At 41.6% G+C, this 19667-nt stretch overlaps 1 protein-coding gene across 1 annotated transcript in view; it reads right to left on the reverse strand.

The window, feature by feature from the left end:
* The window catches only part of ITGA8 (integrin subunit alpha 8), a 238366-nt gene that overhangs the window by 38452 nt on the left and 180247 nt on the right, over positions 1–19667 (reverse strand). Inside the window, exons 23-26 of the mRNA XM_089666320.1 lie at positions 13904–13984; positions 7869–7974; positions 7215–7373; positions 3905–4036 (exon numbers count right to left, since the gene is read on the reverse strand). Coding sequence (XP_089522446.1) covers positions 3905–4036; positions 7215–7373; positions 7869–7974; positions 13904–13984 — 478 coding nt within the window. The remainder of the gene's footprint in view (positions 1–3904; positions 4037–7214; positions 7374–7868; positions 7975–13903; positions 13985–19667) is intronic.

The following is a 19667-nucleotide window of genomic DNA, read 5'->3' on the forward strand; positions in this document are numbered from 1 at the left end:
AGCTAAGGGCAGATAGATTCCAGGATGTAAATGCTAAATTAATCATCTGCCCTTACTTAAGATGGCCACTGCCAGAAATGCCAGGGGGTGTTTTTCAAAGTGATTTCTCAGCAAAATAAAGCATGGAGACATGGATGGGGGAGTTTTCTTTGAATAATAAAAATAATATAAATAGCATTTTTGGTTTGTGGTGCTCAGATGAGTGGAGTTCTACTTTAACATTTGCCAACAAATAACTGCTTTATACACAGAGCCTGTGAACCGAATCCATCACGTGAATGGTCATTCTGTTGAAAAGTGATTTTTATTTTTCGGTGGAACCTGGCAGTCTGAGTCAGTCCCTTGTGTCTTATTCCTGACTCCTGACAAATAGAAAATCCAACAAGAGAGAGTAGGAACCCCTCAATGATCGCAGCAGGTGTGCAGACCCAGAAATTCATAAAAGAGATCTCATCCAGAGTGTCCCCAAGAAAGACAAGCACTTGTCAGGTGGTGTAAAGCCCAAAATGGGTAAAAGACACAAATCAGTGCAGTGCTCATTTGTTAACTAGGAAAATGTTGATAGGAGGAGAGAGCAGAGTGACAGACAGAAGAGCCCATCAGTCTACTGCTTCTCTTTTTGTTATCCTGTCAAAGTCCTGATTCTGGACATAGCCTGTAATATTACCTAAATGTAGTAGGGAAAAATCAGATCTCCTGCCCTGCCAGATACGTTTTTGCTGTGTGGCAGAACAGTGGAGCTCTCAGGTCTGGAGGTACAGAAATACAAACAAAAAAACAAAAGTTAAATGTAGTAAAATGTGTTTCTGATTGTGGTCAGTGGTGATCTTCAGTGTTCACTGAACAGGTCATCCAGCAAAAACACTGTCCATTCTTTGGTTACCACTTGGGCTGCTTTAAGAAGCTGCTGAACAAAGCTCATATTTGGAGCATCATGACCATTTTTACAAATGCTTCCACAAAACATTCTTGCATGATATTCTAGCGCCGAATATGGTAAATGGCAATGTTATCTGCAACAGATTTATAAAATAAAAAAATCATGCCAGAAAATAATCACAAAATCTACTATACAAGAATTCTTGTAAGAAAACATGCCTCCAGACGGGAGAAAAAGCCAGAGATCTGGCAAATACAATCCAATGTGCTTCTAATTACCGGACAGAAAAAAATGTGTATCACAAACTAGGAAGACCTTCACTGATCAGATAGTTCCCAGTCCTGTGTAAGCTCAAACTCTTCCAAGTGGATAAAGACTAATGACTTCTTCAAACAATCGTTTTCAGTGACTTTTAACATGGCAACTTCACTCAAGCAGCTGTACACACAGTTATTCATGTGGAGGAACTGTTGTATCTGGCAAAATATTTGTAAAGGGATCTTGGTTTCACAATCTATTCCTACCCTGCTGTGCTTTAGGACTGCACAATATAACAAGGGTGACAATGATATTGTGAGTCAGCAGTTCTTTAGATCCAGGGGGTCTACAAACTTTTTTTACTATCCCTCAGACTTTAGGGGGGCCAGTGGGAGTTAGAAAATTAGTGGGAACAAACAATACCTTAGGCTTGGTGGTCAGTGGGAGTAAGAAAATTACATTTCACCTGTGGTCAGTAGGAGGAGGAATAGTGCCCCATCATTGCTTTTAGTTGGAAGAATAGTGCCCCATTGCTGTTAATAATAGGAAGACTAGTGCCAATTGTTAGGATCAGTGGTTGGAAAAGTGCCCCATAGTTGGTGTAATGGGAGGAACAGTGCTCCATCCTTGGTGCTGGTGGAAGGAGATATTATTATTATTATACAGTATTTATAAAGCACCAATGGTTCGCTCAGCGCTGTACATTACAAAGGGGCACAGAACATGTGACAGAACAATACCAATACAATGCAAAATATGAGGGGATCGAGGGCCCTGCTCTTTCGAGCTTACAATCTAGTTGCTGCCAGTAGGAGGAATAGTGCCCCTCTGTTGGTGTCAGTAGAAAGAATAGTGCCTTGTATCAGTAGGAGGAATAGTGCTCCTCTGTTGGTGTCAGTAGAAGGAATAGGGCTTTGTATCAGTAGGAGAAATAGTGCCCCTCTGTTGGTGTCAGTAGAAGGAATAGTGCCTTGTATCAGTAGGAGGAATAGTGCCCCACTGTTGGTGTCAGTAGAGGGAATAGTGCCTTGTATCAGTAGGAGGAATAGTGCCCCTCTGTTGGTGTCAGTAGAAGGAATAGTGCCTTGTATCAGTAGAAGGAATAGTGCCCCTCTGTTGGTGTCAGTAGAGGAAATAGTGCCTTGTATCAGTAGGAGGAATAGTGCCTCTCTGTTGGTGTCAGTAGAGGGAATAGTGCCTTGTATCAGTAGGAGAAATAGTGCCTCTCTGTTGGTGTCAGTAGAGGGAATAGTGCCTTGTATCAGTAGGATGAATAGTGCCCCTCTGTTGGTGTCAGTAGAGGGAATAGTGTCTTGTATCAATAAGAGGAATAGTGCCCCAAGGGCCGAATAAAGGCAAGCAAAGGTCTGCAAACTGCAGTTTGGAGACCACTGGTTTAGATTATGTATCACTGCCCACCTGCTTCTTACTCTTTGGCGCAGTCACCTATTTTAATTCCTACTGGAGTATAGTGGGCGAGATTTCAAGCTTTCTGTAAGGATACTTTCAATGGATAATATAGGTAAACTGCTGGGAGTTTTATATACTTACATTGAGGTGGGCTCGTCAGAACCTAAATAGTGCTTAAGCCAACAATACTGCTGAAGTTCAGGAATCTTGTGAAACTTGTAAGCAGGTGTGTTATTCTGCACATTTGTTTGTCTCTCTGGAGGACCTTAGATTTGAGGCCCAAGTTACACAGGACTTCGGCCCAAGTGGAAAGCCTCAGGAGCTAGTTAGCCCTCCCTGATGTCATTCAACAGTGCAATGCCAGAGCCTTAGTGGCCAGTAAATTCTCTGGTATTACACTTCTGAATAGCATCAGGAAGGGATAGGTTTTAAGGGACAACCATGACAAATGTCTATGGTTTCCTCAATATATGAAAAATACCTAAAATTCCTTTTTCAGCTATTATTTTTCAACGTTATTTAAAGGATTTCCTTCCTTTTTCTCTGCATTTCTATGTGCCACAAAAGTAATAGCAATGGGTGTAGGAGTTGCAGACTTATCTAACATTCATAGAGCTGTTTTTTATTCAGAAGTTTAAAAATGCTATGTGAGCCCCAGTGCTCAGTTATTGAGCTGTCAGTATCACCTTATCTTTGGTCATTTCCCGTCTATTATCCAGAAGGAAGGACCTTTGTATACTGGAAATCCAAAGGGGAAAACTCGCCCAAATACTACATAGTGTGTTCGGTCTGTGGAGACATAATATCAGAACTGTGAAGTTTGATAACTTGGTTTATGCACAGATTCTTCCTTCTGGCCAGCAGCAAGACAAGGACCAACAATAATATTGCACTGGCGACTTAGGGCTCGGGAGCGCAGAGACTCTCACAATGCTTGCAAACTGTTCAGTAAAAAACTGTTGAACACATTTGAATGATGATGAGATCTGAATAATCTATCAAACAGCGGATATACTGGCCACTCAAGTATGCAACACATACAGGTTGAAGAAAACAGGTATTTTCAATAGCTGCCATGAAAGTGTCACTTGATGAAGAAGTCAAGGACCTGAGTATAGTCCAAACCAGAAATCCCCAAATCTCTCCAGGGACATAGAAACTGATCTGATGGATAACACAAGTACCTGCAGGCTTCACAAGACATTGTTCGGTCAGCCAATGTTTAGGACCTAAGATGACAGGTTCACTTTAATGTGGTTAGGCTCATCATGTCACTGAGAGTAGAATTGTGCCTTTAGAGTCTTTATTGAATAAATCAAACATATTCTTTGACATGCGGTAGTGTTCAGCACTTACCAGCTGTTTAGTTGGGCTTGGTATATGTCTGAGGGGCTCGGCCACAGGCACATCTCTGCGGCTCACTGCATGAGATACGCTGGAGTTACGCAAATAAGCTGTTAATCCTGCAGTAGCTTCTGTTTTACTCGGCTACAATAAAGAAAGAAATCAGCAATTAAGCTACTAGGAATCCACAAACAATGCTGTGATTGCAATGTTCATATCAAGCAGACTTCAGACCCCTACTAGTTGATACTGGTGCTACAAACCATTCCTGTGATCACATAAGAAATCAACTTGTGGATGGGATGATATTTTGCTGTAAGGGAAATGCAATATAATTTGCAAACATCCATTATACCGTAAAGCCCCAATATAAAAAGGGACCTGATATTTTGAACGACTCCGATGATTACACCATTTGCAAAGAGGGTTATTTTGGGGGGGGGGGGGGGGTTTAACCAATCGACTTCAGAAACCTAGAACACTCTAAAACTGGTAGAGACAAACATAAAATTATATTTTCATTTTGTAAATAACCTTAAATGTTTCCTTGTTTTTATCACGTACTCCATTTGAGAGATAGCAACTGACACTTTGTGCAACTGCTAGTTCCTAAACCCAGCTATCACTGACAACTATGGTCCCAATAACAACGAGGAACCGATCAGAGTAGCTTTCATTCATGTAATCACTATGTCAGCTCTGACAATGATCACATGCAGGCTGGAGGCTTCATTAACAATATACTGTATACCTTAAAGTAGCATTCCACATAAAGCCTAAGTAGTCATAAAAATGCTCCCTACCCCTTCATAACAGCCATTCCAACTAACGTGTGTAAAAAATCATATACTTACCTCTTTGTAGCCTACTCTGGTCTAGTCATATGATCCCATGTATCAGCCAGCAGGGGCTGCAGGGGAATGGAGAGAGCACCTGACAACAACTGGGAAAGCCAGGACTGATGATGTCAACCATAGGTTCCCATGGTGCAACTATTGTCGGCGATCCCTGCTCTCCAGGGCAGCTGCCGCTGGCTGACACAGAGGAGCCGGATCATATGACCAGATTGAAGCAGACTGAAAATAGGTAAGTATACACATTTTTTTTTTTACACAGGTTAGTTAGTATGGGTGTTAGGAGAGAGGAGAGAGCATTTTTAAGACTAGTTAGGTTTAGCTAAAATTCTACTTTAAGCTTGGAGATGGTCCCTCTGTTTAATACTGTAATTGTCAGATACAATTACAGTTTTGCAAATAATAATATATTCATGACAAAATTGAGAAAAAAATATTTTATTCACTAGGTAACCATTTGCACAAACTATCTATAAGGTACCAAAACGGTGATCTATTTATACCTGTTAAAAAACTGAGATCTGTAAACACTGTCACAAAATAAATAAAAATATTAACAATTTTAAAAGCAGCTAGTGACACGTAAATGTAACAACACTTTTAACACTGTTCAATAAAAGGTGTACTTTATTCTATTTTGTGACTATGTTTCTAGATCTGTTTTTTATTCCTGACAATAATAATGCAAAAAGGACTTTAAAACACTTTTTTTCCCTTAAGCATACACACACACTAAAAGAAGTTATATGCACGTATTCTCAAACTCATATTCTTGTGGTTAACAAAATATTAGTATTTCACTATCCTAGCAATAAGTTACACTTTAACTTAGATTTAAACTTTTTTTTATTAAGAAAAGATATATTGTGGCTAATGAACAAGTTGTGTCATATTCCCGGAAAAGAAATATCTCTGCAACTGTTCAATTAATGTAATTGCAATAAAAGATAAAAGACCAAACAAAATATACAATGAGGTAACAGTCTATAAACAGCAACGGAATTCCCCTCCAATGGGATTAGGCATTTCACATGTGCACAACATCTGGCCAAGGGGACAGCAGTGAAAAGTCTGGGGTATAATCTCCTAAATCCCACTGGTGGGAAGGTCAGAAGAATGACTTGTGCATTAAAATCATTGGAAAAGAAAGACAAATAGGACCATGTGGGGGTCCAAGCCTCAGCCAAGGAAAAAACACAGACAAAGCTCAGCAAAGTATCATCTCAGAAAGGAAATAATACAAAACTGGCAGTGTGCAATGTCCAATCAGAGGGAAGCGAGGGAGCTGTGTGTCATTCTCACCAACACTCTCTGAAACAGCAAACATTCTCAAGTAATATATTAGGAAAAGGGTATCCTTTACAAGATGTTAAGCTAACAAGAACATTTCTTGAACTAATAGAAATAAATTTCAAATAACAACCTATGGGGAATTTATTTTCTGCAAAGAAAAAAAATCATTTAGTTACAGGAACCTTGTCCTTACATTCCTTGTTCTTGTTTTAGTTAAGAGGGTCCCTTTTTTCCCAACAATAATAGGATTTACAACTATCACACCATATATTACAAGTCTAAAAAGGTATGACATTTAAAGTGACTGGTATTTTATTAGAAGGTAAAAAAAAAGATAACATGTCATACTTACCTTCTCTGTGCAATGGTATTGCACAGAGCAGCCCCACTCCTCCTCTTCTTGAGTCCCCTGCCTGCGCTCTTGGCTGCTCCTCTTAGGCGTGCACCCCCAAAGAAAGCTGCTTTCTATGGGGGCACTTATGCAGGCTCATTCCCAAGCCACTCTGTTTGCGTCTATCGACACAGACTGGACGTCTCAGCCCCGCCCCTACGTCACAGTATTTGATTGACCGCAGCGGGAGCCAATGGCTTCTGCTGCTATCAATCTGCCCAGTGAGGAGGGACAAAGCTGGATCAGGAATGGGCTCAGGTAAGTATAAGGGGGGGGGGGGGGCTGTGGGGAATTCACAGAATATTTTTTTATCTTAATGCATACACTTTAGAACCACTTTAAAACCACACAGAACTTTCAATTTAGGAAGGAAGAAGGAACAAAGGAAGAAAATCATATGTCTGTACAGGGTCCCTTTGTGTTTTTCATCCACTGTCCAAAGTCTTACAGTTCATTTTCTTTTGAAAAGCAGTCACAGACTGAATAGAAAAGGTTTGTTTTCTGTCGGCATGCTGCAGAGAAACACCTTTGCTGTGTGGAAGCAGTAGTCTCTCTGCAGAGGTCCGACATGCACTCTGAGGATTTAGGTCTGTAGCTTTGCTTGCAGTAATGCTCAGTGGTGACTGGAGAGTTCTGACTCAGCTGGGGGCATGTTTTATAGTATAGGTATGTTGTTGAATTACAGTGACAGGGTCATTTTAAAATTTAAAATTAATTAACAAAAGTGTCATTTCAAATATTTAACTAATGTAACAAATAACATAAATCATAGATTTTAACCTACTTGTATTTCCAAGGTGTTAATGGCACTACTTGGATGACATGTTATGGGTCCTGCTGTATCAATTTGAAATACATAAAGGAGAAATTCTTCTCGGCTCTGTGAAGGCCATCCCACGTTAAGGTGTGTCTCGCCAACTGCACTTGGTCCTATATTGTGAAGCTGTTGGAAAAATAGTTTCAATCACTAGTCAGTATTAGAATGCACATGAATGATCTCAGACCTATTTAGAGGGTCAGTCTACCCAAAAGATATTTTTGTAACAATTGGAGCCTGGTGGTGGGGTCAGCCACTGGCTTGGTCTATGTCTCCTACTGAACAATATAATTTCCCTACCATAATTCAAGACTTTGCCTTTGGTCAATCTTAGCATTTTGGGTGTTCCAGCCCTTCCTGTTACATTTTCCGTAATATAAAATAAATGAAAATCCAGCATGAAGAGTGGGGGCCCAGCATAATAAGTACACCATGTATGCACATTCGTGAACTTGGTGCAAAGGTATCATCAAAAGTGTCTCTAAGACATAAGAAACTGCTAGGGAGGTTGGCTCCCCAGTATCAACCAAACACTGAAAAATCAGGTTGAAAAATCATTGCATGATATGCCTCACCTCCCCAGGATACAACTATAAATGGCCAGGACAAGGTCAGTCGTACCTCATAGATGTGTTGTACCAGCGGCCCGATTTCCTCCTCCTCTGAAGGCTTTTGCTTGGGTTCCCAGTTGGCGATGGGCAAGATAATGTGAGGAGGATGAGACACACTAAAAAAATAAGACATAGGCTCCAACATAAAAGGTTTGATCAGTGTAGTTCAGTATGCAATAAGTGTCAGTAGGGCTCATGCATCAAACCTTCCCAATATGGACCTGTAATGGAGCACAAGGAAGCTCTCTGAGGTTTTAATCTATTTTTGAAAATGCTTGTCCAATCATATCGCTAGAAAATCAGGTCATGTGACATCCCATATCACTATACCTATATTATCAAGGAGTCATTATTATCATCACCATCTGAGATGCTTACACAAAGTTTGACTCCCAGAGGAAGAAGTGGCGGAAGAACAAAGACAGTTGACTGTAAGTGGGTTGGGCTGTGGGCAAGTAACCTTTTAACGCCCAAATCTAGGCAATCTTTTTTTTTTGTTTGTTTTATTAAGGAAGAGCTAGAACCTCTGTCACCGGGAGGGGGGGTGAGCAGACACACCATGGGCACCTCTGTCAGGTCCAGCAGACCTTGCAGAGACTCACCATGTATCTGCACATGTGTTGGATAAAACGTAAAGATGGCAGAACTTAAGATGGGCGGAAATAGAGAGGTTTGCTTCAGCAAGACAATGCTGGACTCCACGCTGTAGTAAGTATATATTTTTTTTTATTTTAAGACAGGGACAAGTGTTAGATTTTTTTTTTGGTGGGGGGGGAGTAGGCAGAGTATAGTTCTTTAAAGTTGTCCCTCCTTGTCTTCTCAGAAAAGTGGGCGTTATGTCCACTTAATCTTCACTCTACTAATGCTAACATCTTTTTTCTCTATCTATTACACCTCTATTTTGACACCCACAATTCGAGGGAGTATTTTTCTAGAATATACTGTATACAGCATAATACAATGCCAGTCCAGAGACAATCATTTCCATGTCACCCTGTAGTCATCGATGACAAATGAATTACTGTAGATATAAATGACAAAGCCTGCAGGAGAAAATTGGATCATGCTTTGCTGGGTTTTTTGCCTTCCTCTGGATCAACTGTGGGTATAGGATTATAACTTTTTTTTTTAAATGTTTGAACTGGATGGACTTTTGTCTTTTTTCAGCCAGACCAACTAAGTAACTATGTAAAGCATGTCTCCTTTGTGATAACCTTCAAAGATTTTATAATTATTATTATTATTATTATACAGTATTTATATAGCACCAAAAAGTTTGCTCAGCGCTGTACATTATAGTGGGGGACAGTACATGAGACAATACAATACACGAGGGGTTCGAGGGCCCTGCTCCTTGGAGCTTACAATCTAGGAGAGGATATAAGATTATAAGAGGATTTCCTAAAATTAAAATTTTCCTACAAGCAATGTCATAGAAAGTCTACAGCTACACAAAGTATCTCATGCTTTAGCAGGATGCCAAGATACAAGCTAAACTTGGGGGTATGGACATCAGGCAGAGAGAAGGAATTTATTGATGTGATGTTGGGCAGGAAAAAAAAACCCTTTATCCGGCAGTTTACACAACTGTAGCTTGTTATCCATAATAACTTAGTTCCTCTCCCCATACTTCCTCATTGAGGCCACTGCGCTAGCCATAGGACCAGAACATTCTTAGTTTCAGAGGCAACAGGAAGTACTTGTGAATGAAGGAATGCATATAATTATTCTACTTATATGTCATGACAATATTAATCCTGTTATGGGCAGTTAAAGGATAACTGTGCACACAACTCTAAATGTAATTTTCCATAGAAGTGGTTGGAGCGCATAGCATGTGCAGTTAAATTTGCCCACAGGTTCCTTGTTGAAAACTTTTTTTTTGCATTTTGATGCTATAAAGGCCTGGAAAAATTGTACCTCTTAGAACATATCTGCATTTTCTTAGGATTTACATTTGTGCTTGTCATTTTTTCCTTATCCTTTCCTTACAGCAGCTTCCAATACAATGACACTATGCCTGTCCTGTTTCCCCACTTTTGGATTATCAGAGAGCCCTTCTTAAACCATCCATGACGGGGGGAAGGGCGGCCTGTGCTCTGACATCATCCCGCACTCGGTAGGACACTGGCGGGTACTTTTTACTCATCTTAACCAGGAAGCCTTTAGGCATGTCTGTGGCAGAAGTGATGCTGCCTCTTTACAGGGCATCAGAGCGCTTGTGGGCCAATTGCCCCCCCGGCCCAGTCTGCCCCTGCCTCTAAGCCTACTGGTCAAAGACTATGCAGTGCATTAAGGTTTGGAAAAATTATTCCCTGGCTAATCTGCACATAAATTCACTGGGACTGAATGTAGAACCTGCAGGATTCGTTTTGACTCCATAGTAGCAGTGAAACCAAACCTCGACATTGGCCACCTTCTGTTCAAGATTTTACTGTCACATGGGGTCTCTTATTTCTTGTACTAAAGCACTTGCCGTCGGCATGCCTATTGGCTGGATTATCCAATATTTCCTGTTTCAGTGACACCTTGATGTACTCTGACACAAAGCTGTCTATTTACTAAAGGCAAATAGGTTACTCATATGCAAGGGAAGTTGCATTTTTCAAGGACATTTCCCCAGAACTTAAAGCAGAACTAAACCCTCCTATCCTTTGCAGCCAAGGAAGCTGCCATGTTAGCCTCTGTTTGATCATATGTGCAGTATCATGGCACCTACAGATCAGTTATGTCACCAGCCACTTGATGGCTTGACAATTCAATTGAGAGCACAAGCAACTGGGACAGTTATCTTTCATGGCATGCCTTTCTCTATATGGCAATGTTGTCTTGATTTTATTGTGCAGGGTGGAGGGCATTTTCAGTTTTTGTACTCGTCATGTTATTTTCAATAAAAATTGTGTTTTAAGCTGCAGTTTTGTTCTCTTGAGGATTTCTTTTCCAGTGAGTTCTTTACTCATGGGTTCTATTTTTGCATGCCCTAAATGTAACTGTTTTATGAAAAAGTTAGACCTCATGCATGAGCTATGCATTCATCTTGCCATGTAGAGCCATACAAAGCAGTGTGCAGGAGCTGACAGGGGAGAGATCTGTATTGTTAACATATTATTATTATTATACAGTATTTATATAGCGCCAAAGGGTATGCTCAGCGCTGTACAGTAGCAAGGGGGACAGAACATGAGACAGTAACAATACAATACACAAGGGGTTCGAGGGCCCTGCTCTTTCGAGCTTACAATCTAGGAGGGAGGGGAATGTGGTACAGGAGGAGATGGCTGTGGGGGATGGAGTGGTGGGAGGAGTGGAGGAGGTTAGTTGTTAGGTGAGGTTGGGTGTTAGGTGAGGTTGGGGTAGGCTTCCCTGAAGAGAAGGGTTTTCAGGGTGCGCCTGAAGGTGAGGAGGGTAGGTGACAGTCTGATGGATTGGGGTAGGGAGTTCCAGAGGATGGGGGAAGTCCTGGAAAAGTCCTTCAATCGGGCGTGGGAGGAGGAGACCAGGGAGCTAGAGAATAGGACGTCCTGTGAGGAGCGGAGGGCACGGGTAGGGTAGTATTTGGGTATCAGGTCAGTTATGTAGTTCGGGGCAGCATTGTGAATGGCTTTGTAGGTCAGAGTTAGCAGTTTGAATTTGATGCGTTGGGCAATCGGGAGCCAATGAAGCGATTGGCAGAGGGGGGAGGCAGATGTGGAGCGGTTGGTGAGGTGGATGAGTCTAGCCGCTGAGTTTAGGATCGACTGGAGTGGGGATAGCTTTACATACAGGTCTCTCCCCTGTCGGTGATACACGGTGATTGCCAGGTTCTGGCAGGAATCACCAGTCAGGACCCGGTGATCGGCAGGACAGGCCGCCAATGGCAGTGCGAGTAGGTCGCGCGTGCGCCCCCTACCCAGAAATGCAAAAGCACATATATATATATATGTGATTTTACGTACACCTGTAGCAGTATTTCTGCTATAGGGTGGCAGGAAAGCAGTTAAATAAATTGCATTTTAAATCTAGTTTACAACACTTGCCCAGTGCACCACAACTAGTGTTTTAGATTAGCCTTCGACATGTATCAATGGCCCTATTTTTATGGGGAAGACAGAGAGGCGATACAAGTATAAAAACAATAAAACAACATAAAATGTAGCCAGCTCTCCTACTCTTTGTAAGTATTCTCAGAACACAAATGCTCTCCCCTTTCTAGCTACAGAAGTCTCCAATTTTATCCTCCTCCAGGGAACAGAGAACCTGTTTCATTTTACTGTAAGTGATGTCAGTGCATACTGTCTGGATTTGCTACACGTTTTTGGGAGGTCACCAAAGTCCAAGGATCTGGCGGTCTACCGAGTGGGGAGAAAAAGCAGACGCAGTCCTTCAGCAGCCTGCTTATGCTATCAAGCAGGATGCGGACTCGTACTTTCGTGGGACCTATATCCTGTTAGGTAAATCTTATTAGCCTGCGTTTTAAGGGATTTGCTCCTTTATTTAATTTATATAGGACATGTCTTTATACCTTTATGCATGATTTTAAAATTGGATGAATCCTGCTTATTTTTTATGTACATTTGAATTGGAATACCCCAGATTTGCCCTTTTTAGTGGTGGGAACAGACCAAAAGGCTTTAGGAGAGCTTTGTGAAAAGTGGAGCCAGGATTGCTGGACTGAGATGAGAGCTATAGTGGACCCATGCTCTCGGGAAACCATAATAGGTTCTTTTTTGCTTTTTCTATGTTTATACATATTTTAACTGTTGCTTTACATCTGGTTTACATATATACGGTCTTTGTTTTACAAATACACATTTAATCCATTACAAAGAATTTCCAGAGGACTGTGGGAAAGAGCACAACAGGAGCTGCCTTTATGTCTTCATAAAACTTGGGAGTGAGTTGACCGATAAGGGAGGAGCCATTGCTGATGAGTAGGAATGAGTATAGGTTCCAGAAGGAGATGTCAGTGCCTGGCCAATCAGCTGCTTGCAGGGAATTCCCCACCCACAGCTGCATGTAAACAAAGGGAAGACATTTGTGACACTATTGCCCTAATATGGCCACATTAGGTCAATGATATGACTATGTGGCCATACTAGGTCAATGATGTCATGAGCATCCCCTCCCCTTTGTGTACATGCAGCTGTGGGGTGGGGAATATGCTACCAGCTGCTGATTGGCCAGGTGCTGACAGCTTCCTTTACAGTTCATCTGAATAGGGGTTCATTGTCAGCCTGGGGGATGGGAATTTTAGATGTACTAGCAGATTTAGATACACTAACAAATTGAAGCCAAATTCCAGCTCACAATGTAGTTACACAAGCAGTTATAATGACAGTTTTTTTTCTTTTGGTATACATGTTTTATATGACTAAATAAAAGCTAATCATTGTAAGCACCCCTGTGTTAAATGGTTTGCCTCACCTCTGTAACTGCTACATCTGCAGGACAGCTTGTTCTTTTGAAAAGCAACAAACTTACTGTCTGGATCACCAGATAAAAATAAAAGAAAAAAAGCCTAAAAAAAGAAAACTAATGCAGCCACCACATCTAGAAATTGGAAAGCTGTCACTTAAAAGAGTATGTAAAACTAAACTTTTTTGGATATGAGGAGTGATGGTATGGGAGTGGTGAAGGGTAAGAACTCCTGCCTGGAGTGACTGCTTTGTCCCTGCTGGGTATATATACCCTCTCTATTAGTCCTGGTGACTACTAATCTTCCCTTGGGGACAGCTGTTCTTGTGACACCTGCTGAAAAAAAGACTCCATCACTTTGTAAAAAAATGTCCCCAATGGGACAAGATGGCAAAAAAGCTGAAAACTACAAAAGAAAAAAACTGACAGGCATTGTAACTCATGCATTTTTACCACCCCCCATCCCCTTTAAAAAGAGAGAAAAAAAAAAGCTTTAAATATACTTTGAATTCAATTTCTTAAAATGAGTGGTATTCCTAATTTAAAGATGTTGTTTTCAAACAAACACACATGCAAAATAAGTTAAGTTGTACTTAAGCTAACACAACACATTTGATTAAAAAAAAACAAACAAAAAGGTAAAAGACTTACCCTCTTATCTCTACCTGGGCCGTGGCAGCTATAGGGATTTCCAGACTAACAAAGTTACTTTGAGAATTGTCCTTGTTGGAACTGTAAATGACAAGTTTGAAAAAGTGGTTACAAGTCATAGGCAATCACAATGTAAAATGTATAACGTATCTTTTTAGTCATTTCTAACTTTGACTCTTTTCAAACTTTTAATCTCGACAAGCGCATCATATAGTTTTTTCTAGTGGTGCACCGAAATTAAAATTCCGGTGCCGAAACCAATACCAAAAATTCAGAATGCATTTGGCCGAAAACCAAACCGAACTGAAACGGAAATGTCTGTGTATGTGGGGGTGGGGAGGCTTCAATTGTTTTTTGTATTTTTTCTGCTTTCATGTATATTTTTATTTATTTTTTATCCTATGATTTTATTGCTATCACACAGGGGACCAATAGTCCCCTACGTGATAGCATATAAGTGACAGGTCCTCTCTGTAGGGGGGAGGGAATGGGGGGCAGTGTGTGCAAGGAGGGGGCAGGAGAGGAGCAGCGTATACAGTGAGGGAACAGTGTATACAGAAATGTTCTGTATACACTAATCCTCCCCCTCAAATTTCACCTCCTAGCACAAATCCTTCCTCCCAAATCCCCCTTCCTAAGAGAAATTCTCCCAGTACAACAACTTCCTCCCTCCAAACCATCCCTTCTAGCACTACCCCCTAAGTCCCCACCATGACCAGGGCAGTCGCCCCTCCTGCCCACCCCTTGTCACAGCCCTGGGCACTATTCCTCCCACTGACACCAAAAATGGGGCACTATCCCACCCACTGACACCAACAGGGCACAATTTCTCCCACTGACACAAGCGATGGGGCACTATCTCTCCTACTGACACCAACGATGGGGCAGTATCTCTCCCACTGGCACCAAAGATGAAGCACTATTCCTTTCACTGACACCAACAATGGGACACTATTATTTCCACTGACATCAGCAATGGAGCACTATTCCTCCCACTGATACCAAGGATACGGCACTATTTCTTCCATTGACAACAATGATAGGACACTAATCCTTCCCCTAATAGTAAAGATAAGGCATTTTCTACTCCCATTGGCTATAGTCTGGCCCCTCTAAAGTCTGAAGGACACTAAACTGGCCCTTTGTTTAGAAAGTTTGCAGACCCCCTTCCCTAGTGCATCTCATCAGAAAAAAATCCTGAAGTGACAGGTGTGCATATAGCAAGATGCCATCATAAGTAAAGTCTGTTTGTTGATGGCATTATTTCTTATAAACCCTATGATTTCCTTGCCTATGTTGGACTACCATAAGACTGCCCCAAGGTCCACTGACAACAACCATGGGGCACTATTCCTCTCACTGACACCAACAATGGAGCCCTATTCCTTCCACTGACACCAACCATGGGGAACTATTCCTTCCACTGACTCCTCTTACCAACCACAGTTATTTACTCCCACTGATGCTAGAGCATTTTCTACTCTCACTAACCACAGTCTGACCCCCCTAAAGTTTGAAGGACAGTAAACTGGGCCTTTGTTTAGAAACTTTGGAGACACCTGGCTTACATGATGCCCTCAGTGTGCTGCAGACAGCAGGAAGAATTTTCTCAGTCTCCTCTCCTGGAGTGATTAGATTTTTTTAGTAAATGACAAAGGAGAGAAGCTGCAGCAGGGGCTGATTTGGATTTACATGATTGTGCCATCTCTGAGCCGGCATCTCAAACCAGGAAGTAGATGGTGATCCTGGATGATGACTGAACAAAGATGGCTCCATCTTTCTGGAGAGAAAAGCATGAGGGGGGGGTTGCTGTGATCTTCCAGGTAACAAGTACCTGTAAGTGTTACTTTACTTAACGTATGTGCAGGTAATAGAAACAAGTACAATATATGTGATGCTTGGCCAGATTGGACATTTTCGTTTTCTATATCAGTCGTTTATAAATTGCTGAATGGAAGAAAAACTTTTACAGCAATATTGCGAAGTGAAGGGAGATTAAAAATCATTCTTTAATGACCCTCCCAAGCCGTTCCTTCCCTTCTCCAGACCAGATCTCTGCCAGGTACATCAGGCCACCTCTGAACACAAGCTGGTAAAACATGACATTTCAACTTTTCTGCAGACATTCCAATTCAGGCAAAAAAAAAAAAAAAGTTTTATTTTGTTTTCCTTATATAAATAAATTAGAACTCTTTAAATAAACAAATTCAAAGAATCCTACTTCAGCTCCAGATACTCAATTCATCACTTCAATGAACAACAGATTTTGCAATAAACTAATTACGCCCTTGTTATCCGAATAAGGGCCAGCTCGCTGCCAAACTTGCGATGTGATGTGATCATTATCCACACTTGTCAGAATGTTTCTATTCCTTTGTATTTTCCATTCGAACATTCTTCACGAGAGGCGACGGCTCCGGAGCGTTTGCTACAAATACACTGACATTTTTCTGGAACCGTCCGCGTGTTTTGTAATAACAAGCATGTAATCTGGCGGAATGCGGTTTGAAAGAACGCAAAACAAACAGTTTTTCGGACGTTATCGGTTCACAGTGGAAAATATCTGAATTATTTTGATGAAGTAAATAAATTCCATGACTTTTTTTCTTCTGCAAAAACTCTATTTTTAGATGGTTTCTCTATAGCGTTCATACAGCGGCTAAATGGGTCCATCTGCCATTGTGTTGAGTGATGAGTGTTCTGGTGTCGTGATGACATCACGGGGTTTATTTACTAAAGCTGGAGAGTGCAAAATCAGACTCACTTCTGCATAGAAACTAATCAGCTTCCAGGTTTCATTGCCAAAGCTTCATTGAACAAGCTGAGGTTAGAAGCTGATTGGTTTCTATGCAGAAGGGAGTCTGATTTTGGACTCTCTAGCTTTAGTAAATAAACCCCCCCATGTCTCCCGGATGCAAAGAAATGAGAACTCATGTCCATGAGCCTCAAACACCAGATAAAAAAGCTACTCATAGATGTAATTGATTGGGAAGATAACTATTTTAAAGTGACTGTAAACCCTCACCTTGTAAAACAACCCATTCAGTTAAAAATAGAAGTGAAAGACAAAACATTTGTGTATACATGTAAAAAACATTATAAATACCTTTTCCCCCCTTTTTTATAAGTGATCACATATCCTCCATTCTCAGCTGCATGAGAAGCTTAGAGAGCTGGGGGAGGAGAAACAGTGGTAACCTAGTCTTCCCAGTGAATGGCTGTGCAGGCGGGCATATCAGCACAAGTCAGATCATTAGAAGAGAGAAGGCTGAGTTCTCAGCACAGCTAGAGAACGGACCATTCTCTGCTCCCATGCTTAGTGTGGTAAGTTTTTAATAGGAAAGCAGAGGGACTGGCAGGAACACCAGGGATTTCACACAAAGGAAGGAATACAAAGAAAACAGGATACTTGTTCATACAAGTACTTGGTACAGCAGACACATATCAGGAAAATGAAATGTTAGGTTTGCATGTTCTTTAAGTTCCCTCCATATTTTTTTTTTACAGTTGTCTGTATGTTTGTACGCAACTGAAAGTAATAGCATTTTAGTTGTGTTATCCTATCCGGCACTCACTTGGGAGTATATTTAGGGGTCATGCACAAGACCATAAAAAATGCAGCATTTTTATCACTACAGTGTTTGTGTTTTTACAGGTATTTTGTAAAGCTAATGTAGAAGTACAATATGTAAAGTACTGCATAAATTGTAGGCAGTATAAAACTACCTGTAATAAAGGATGTGTTACACCAACTGTTGGCGCTATACTGTAAAACTGTATAATAATAGTACAATAAGTTGGTCACGGGTGTGTTGTTTTCTATTGGCTTATGCAACAGCTGTATAAAGATCAGTAAACTTGCTCTGCATTGAGATCGAACTCTACAACTGGGGTCTATGTATGGACTGTATTTTATTCTGTACAAATGTACACTTTTGTGCTAATGTTCACATACATACAGGGTACCAAAGCAGATTGGCCTGCTCTGGGCCAAAATGTAAATATCAATGTGTATTCAGTTTGATTGCCCACCATTGAGTTAACATGTTGGCCCTTATAGCTGCCTTTGTGGTTGTAAATTTTGAAGGTTTTTCACCTTCATACATTGTATACATAAAGGTAAAAAACCTTCTGTGTGCTGTTCCCCCCACAGCCCTCCTTAATACTCACCTAAGCCCCCTCTCAATCCAGCAATATGCACAAGAGCCTTGGATGTCCTGGATCTCTCTCTCCTCATTGGCTGAGACAGTGGAAGTAGCCATTGGCTCCCACTGCTGTCAATCACAGCCAGTGAGCTAATAAGGAGAGAGCGAGGGGGCAGTGCTGAGCCGAGCCACAGCTCTATGTGTCCTATAGACGTATAGAACAGGGCACAGGAGCAAGCATGCACCAATGCCCTCATAGCAAGCAACTTGCTATTGGGGGCACGGGTCATGAGGGGAGAGCCAGTAGCATCGGTGTGGGACCTGAGGAGAAGAGGATCGGGGCTGCACTGTGCAAATGGTTTTGTATGGTAAGTATGACATGTTTGTTATTTTTTAAAGAATACAAACGAAGCTTTAATATCACTTTAAGTCAGCAAGAGCCATCTGCATCCTAGCAATGAAAGACACTAGACAGCAAGAGCCACCTACATTTTAGCAATGAAGGATGCTGGACAGCAAGAACCATCTGCATCCCAGCAATGAAAGACACTAGACAGCAAGAGCCACCTACATCCTAGCAATGAAAGACACTAGACAGCAAGAGCCACCTACATCCTACCAATGAAAGACACTAGACAGCAAGAGCCACCTACATCCTACCAATGAAAGACACTAGACAGCAAGAGCCACCTGCATCCTACCAATGAAAGACACTAGACAGCAAGAGCCACCTACATTTTAGCAATGAAAGATGCTGGACAGCAAGAACCATCTGCATCCCAGCAATGAAAGACACTAGACAGCAAGACCCACCTGTATCCTACCAGTAAAAGACACTAGACAGCAAGAGCCACCTGCATCCTACCAGTAAAAGACACTAGACAGCAAGAGCCACCTGCATCCTACCAATGAAAGACACTAGACAGCAAGAGCCACCTACATCCTAGCAATGAAAGACACTAGACAGCAAGAGCCACCTGCATCCTACCAATGAAAGACAATAGACAGCAAGAACCACCTGGATCCTAGCAATGAAAGACACTAGACAGCAAGAGCCACCTACATCCTAGCAATGAAAGACACTAGACAGCAAGAGCCACCTACATCCTAGCAATGAAAGACACTAGACAGCAAGAGCCACCTACATCCTAGCAATGAAAGACACTAGACAGCAAGAGCCACCTACATCCTAGCAATGAAAGACACTAGACAGCAAGAGCCACCTACATCCTACCAATGAAAGACACTAGGCATCAAGAGCCACCTACATCCTACCAATGAAAGACACTAGACAGCAAGAGCCACTTACATCCTACCAATGAAAGACACTAGACAGCAAGAGCCACCTGCATCCTACCAATGAAAGACACTAGACGGCAAGAGCCACCTGCATCCTACCAATGAAAGACACTAGACAGCAAGAGCCACCTGCATCCTACCAATGAAAGACACTAGACGGCAAGAGCCACCTGCATCCTACCAATGAAAGACACTAGACAGCGAGAGCCACCTGCATCCTAGCAATGAAAGACACTAGACAGCAAGAGCCACCTGCATCCCAGCAATGAAAGACACTAGACAGCGAGAGCCACCTGCATCCTACCAATGAAAGACACTAG

The sequence above is a fragment of the Staurois parvus genome, unplaced genomic scaffold, assembly GCF_062004578.1.
Source record: "Staurois parvus isolate SC_StPar_1 unplaced genomic scaffold, SC_StPar_1.0 ptg000051l, whole genome shotgun sequence".
Taxonomy (NCBI): Eukaryota; Metazoa; Chordata; class Amphibia; order Anura; family Ranidae; genus Staurois; species Staurois parvus.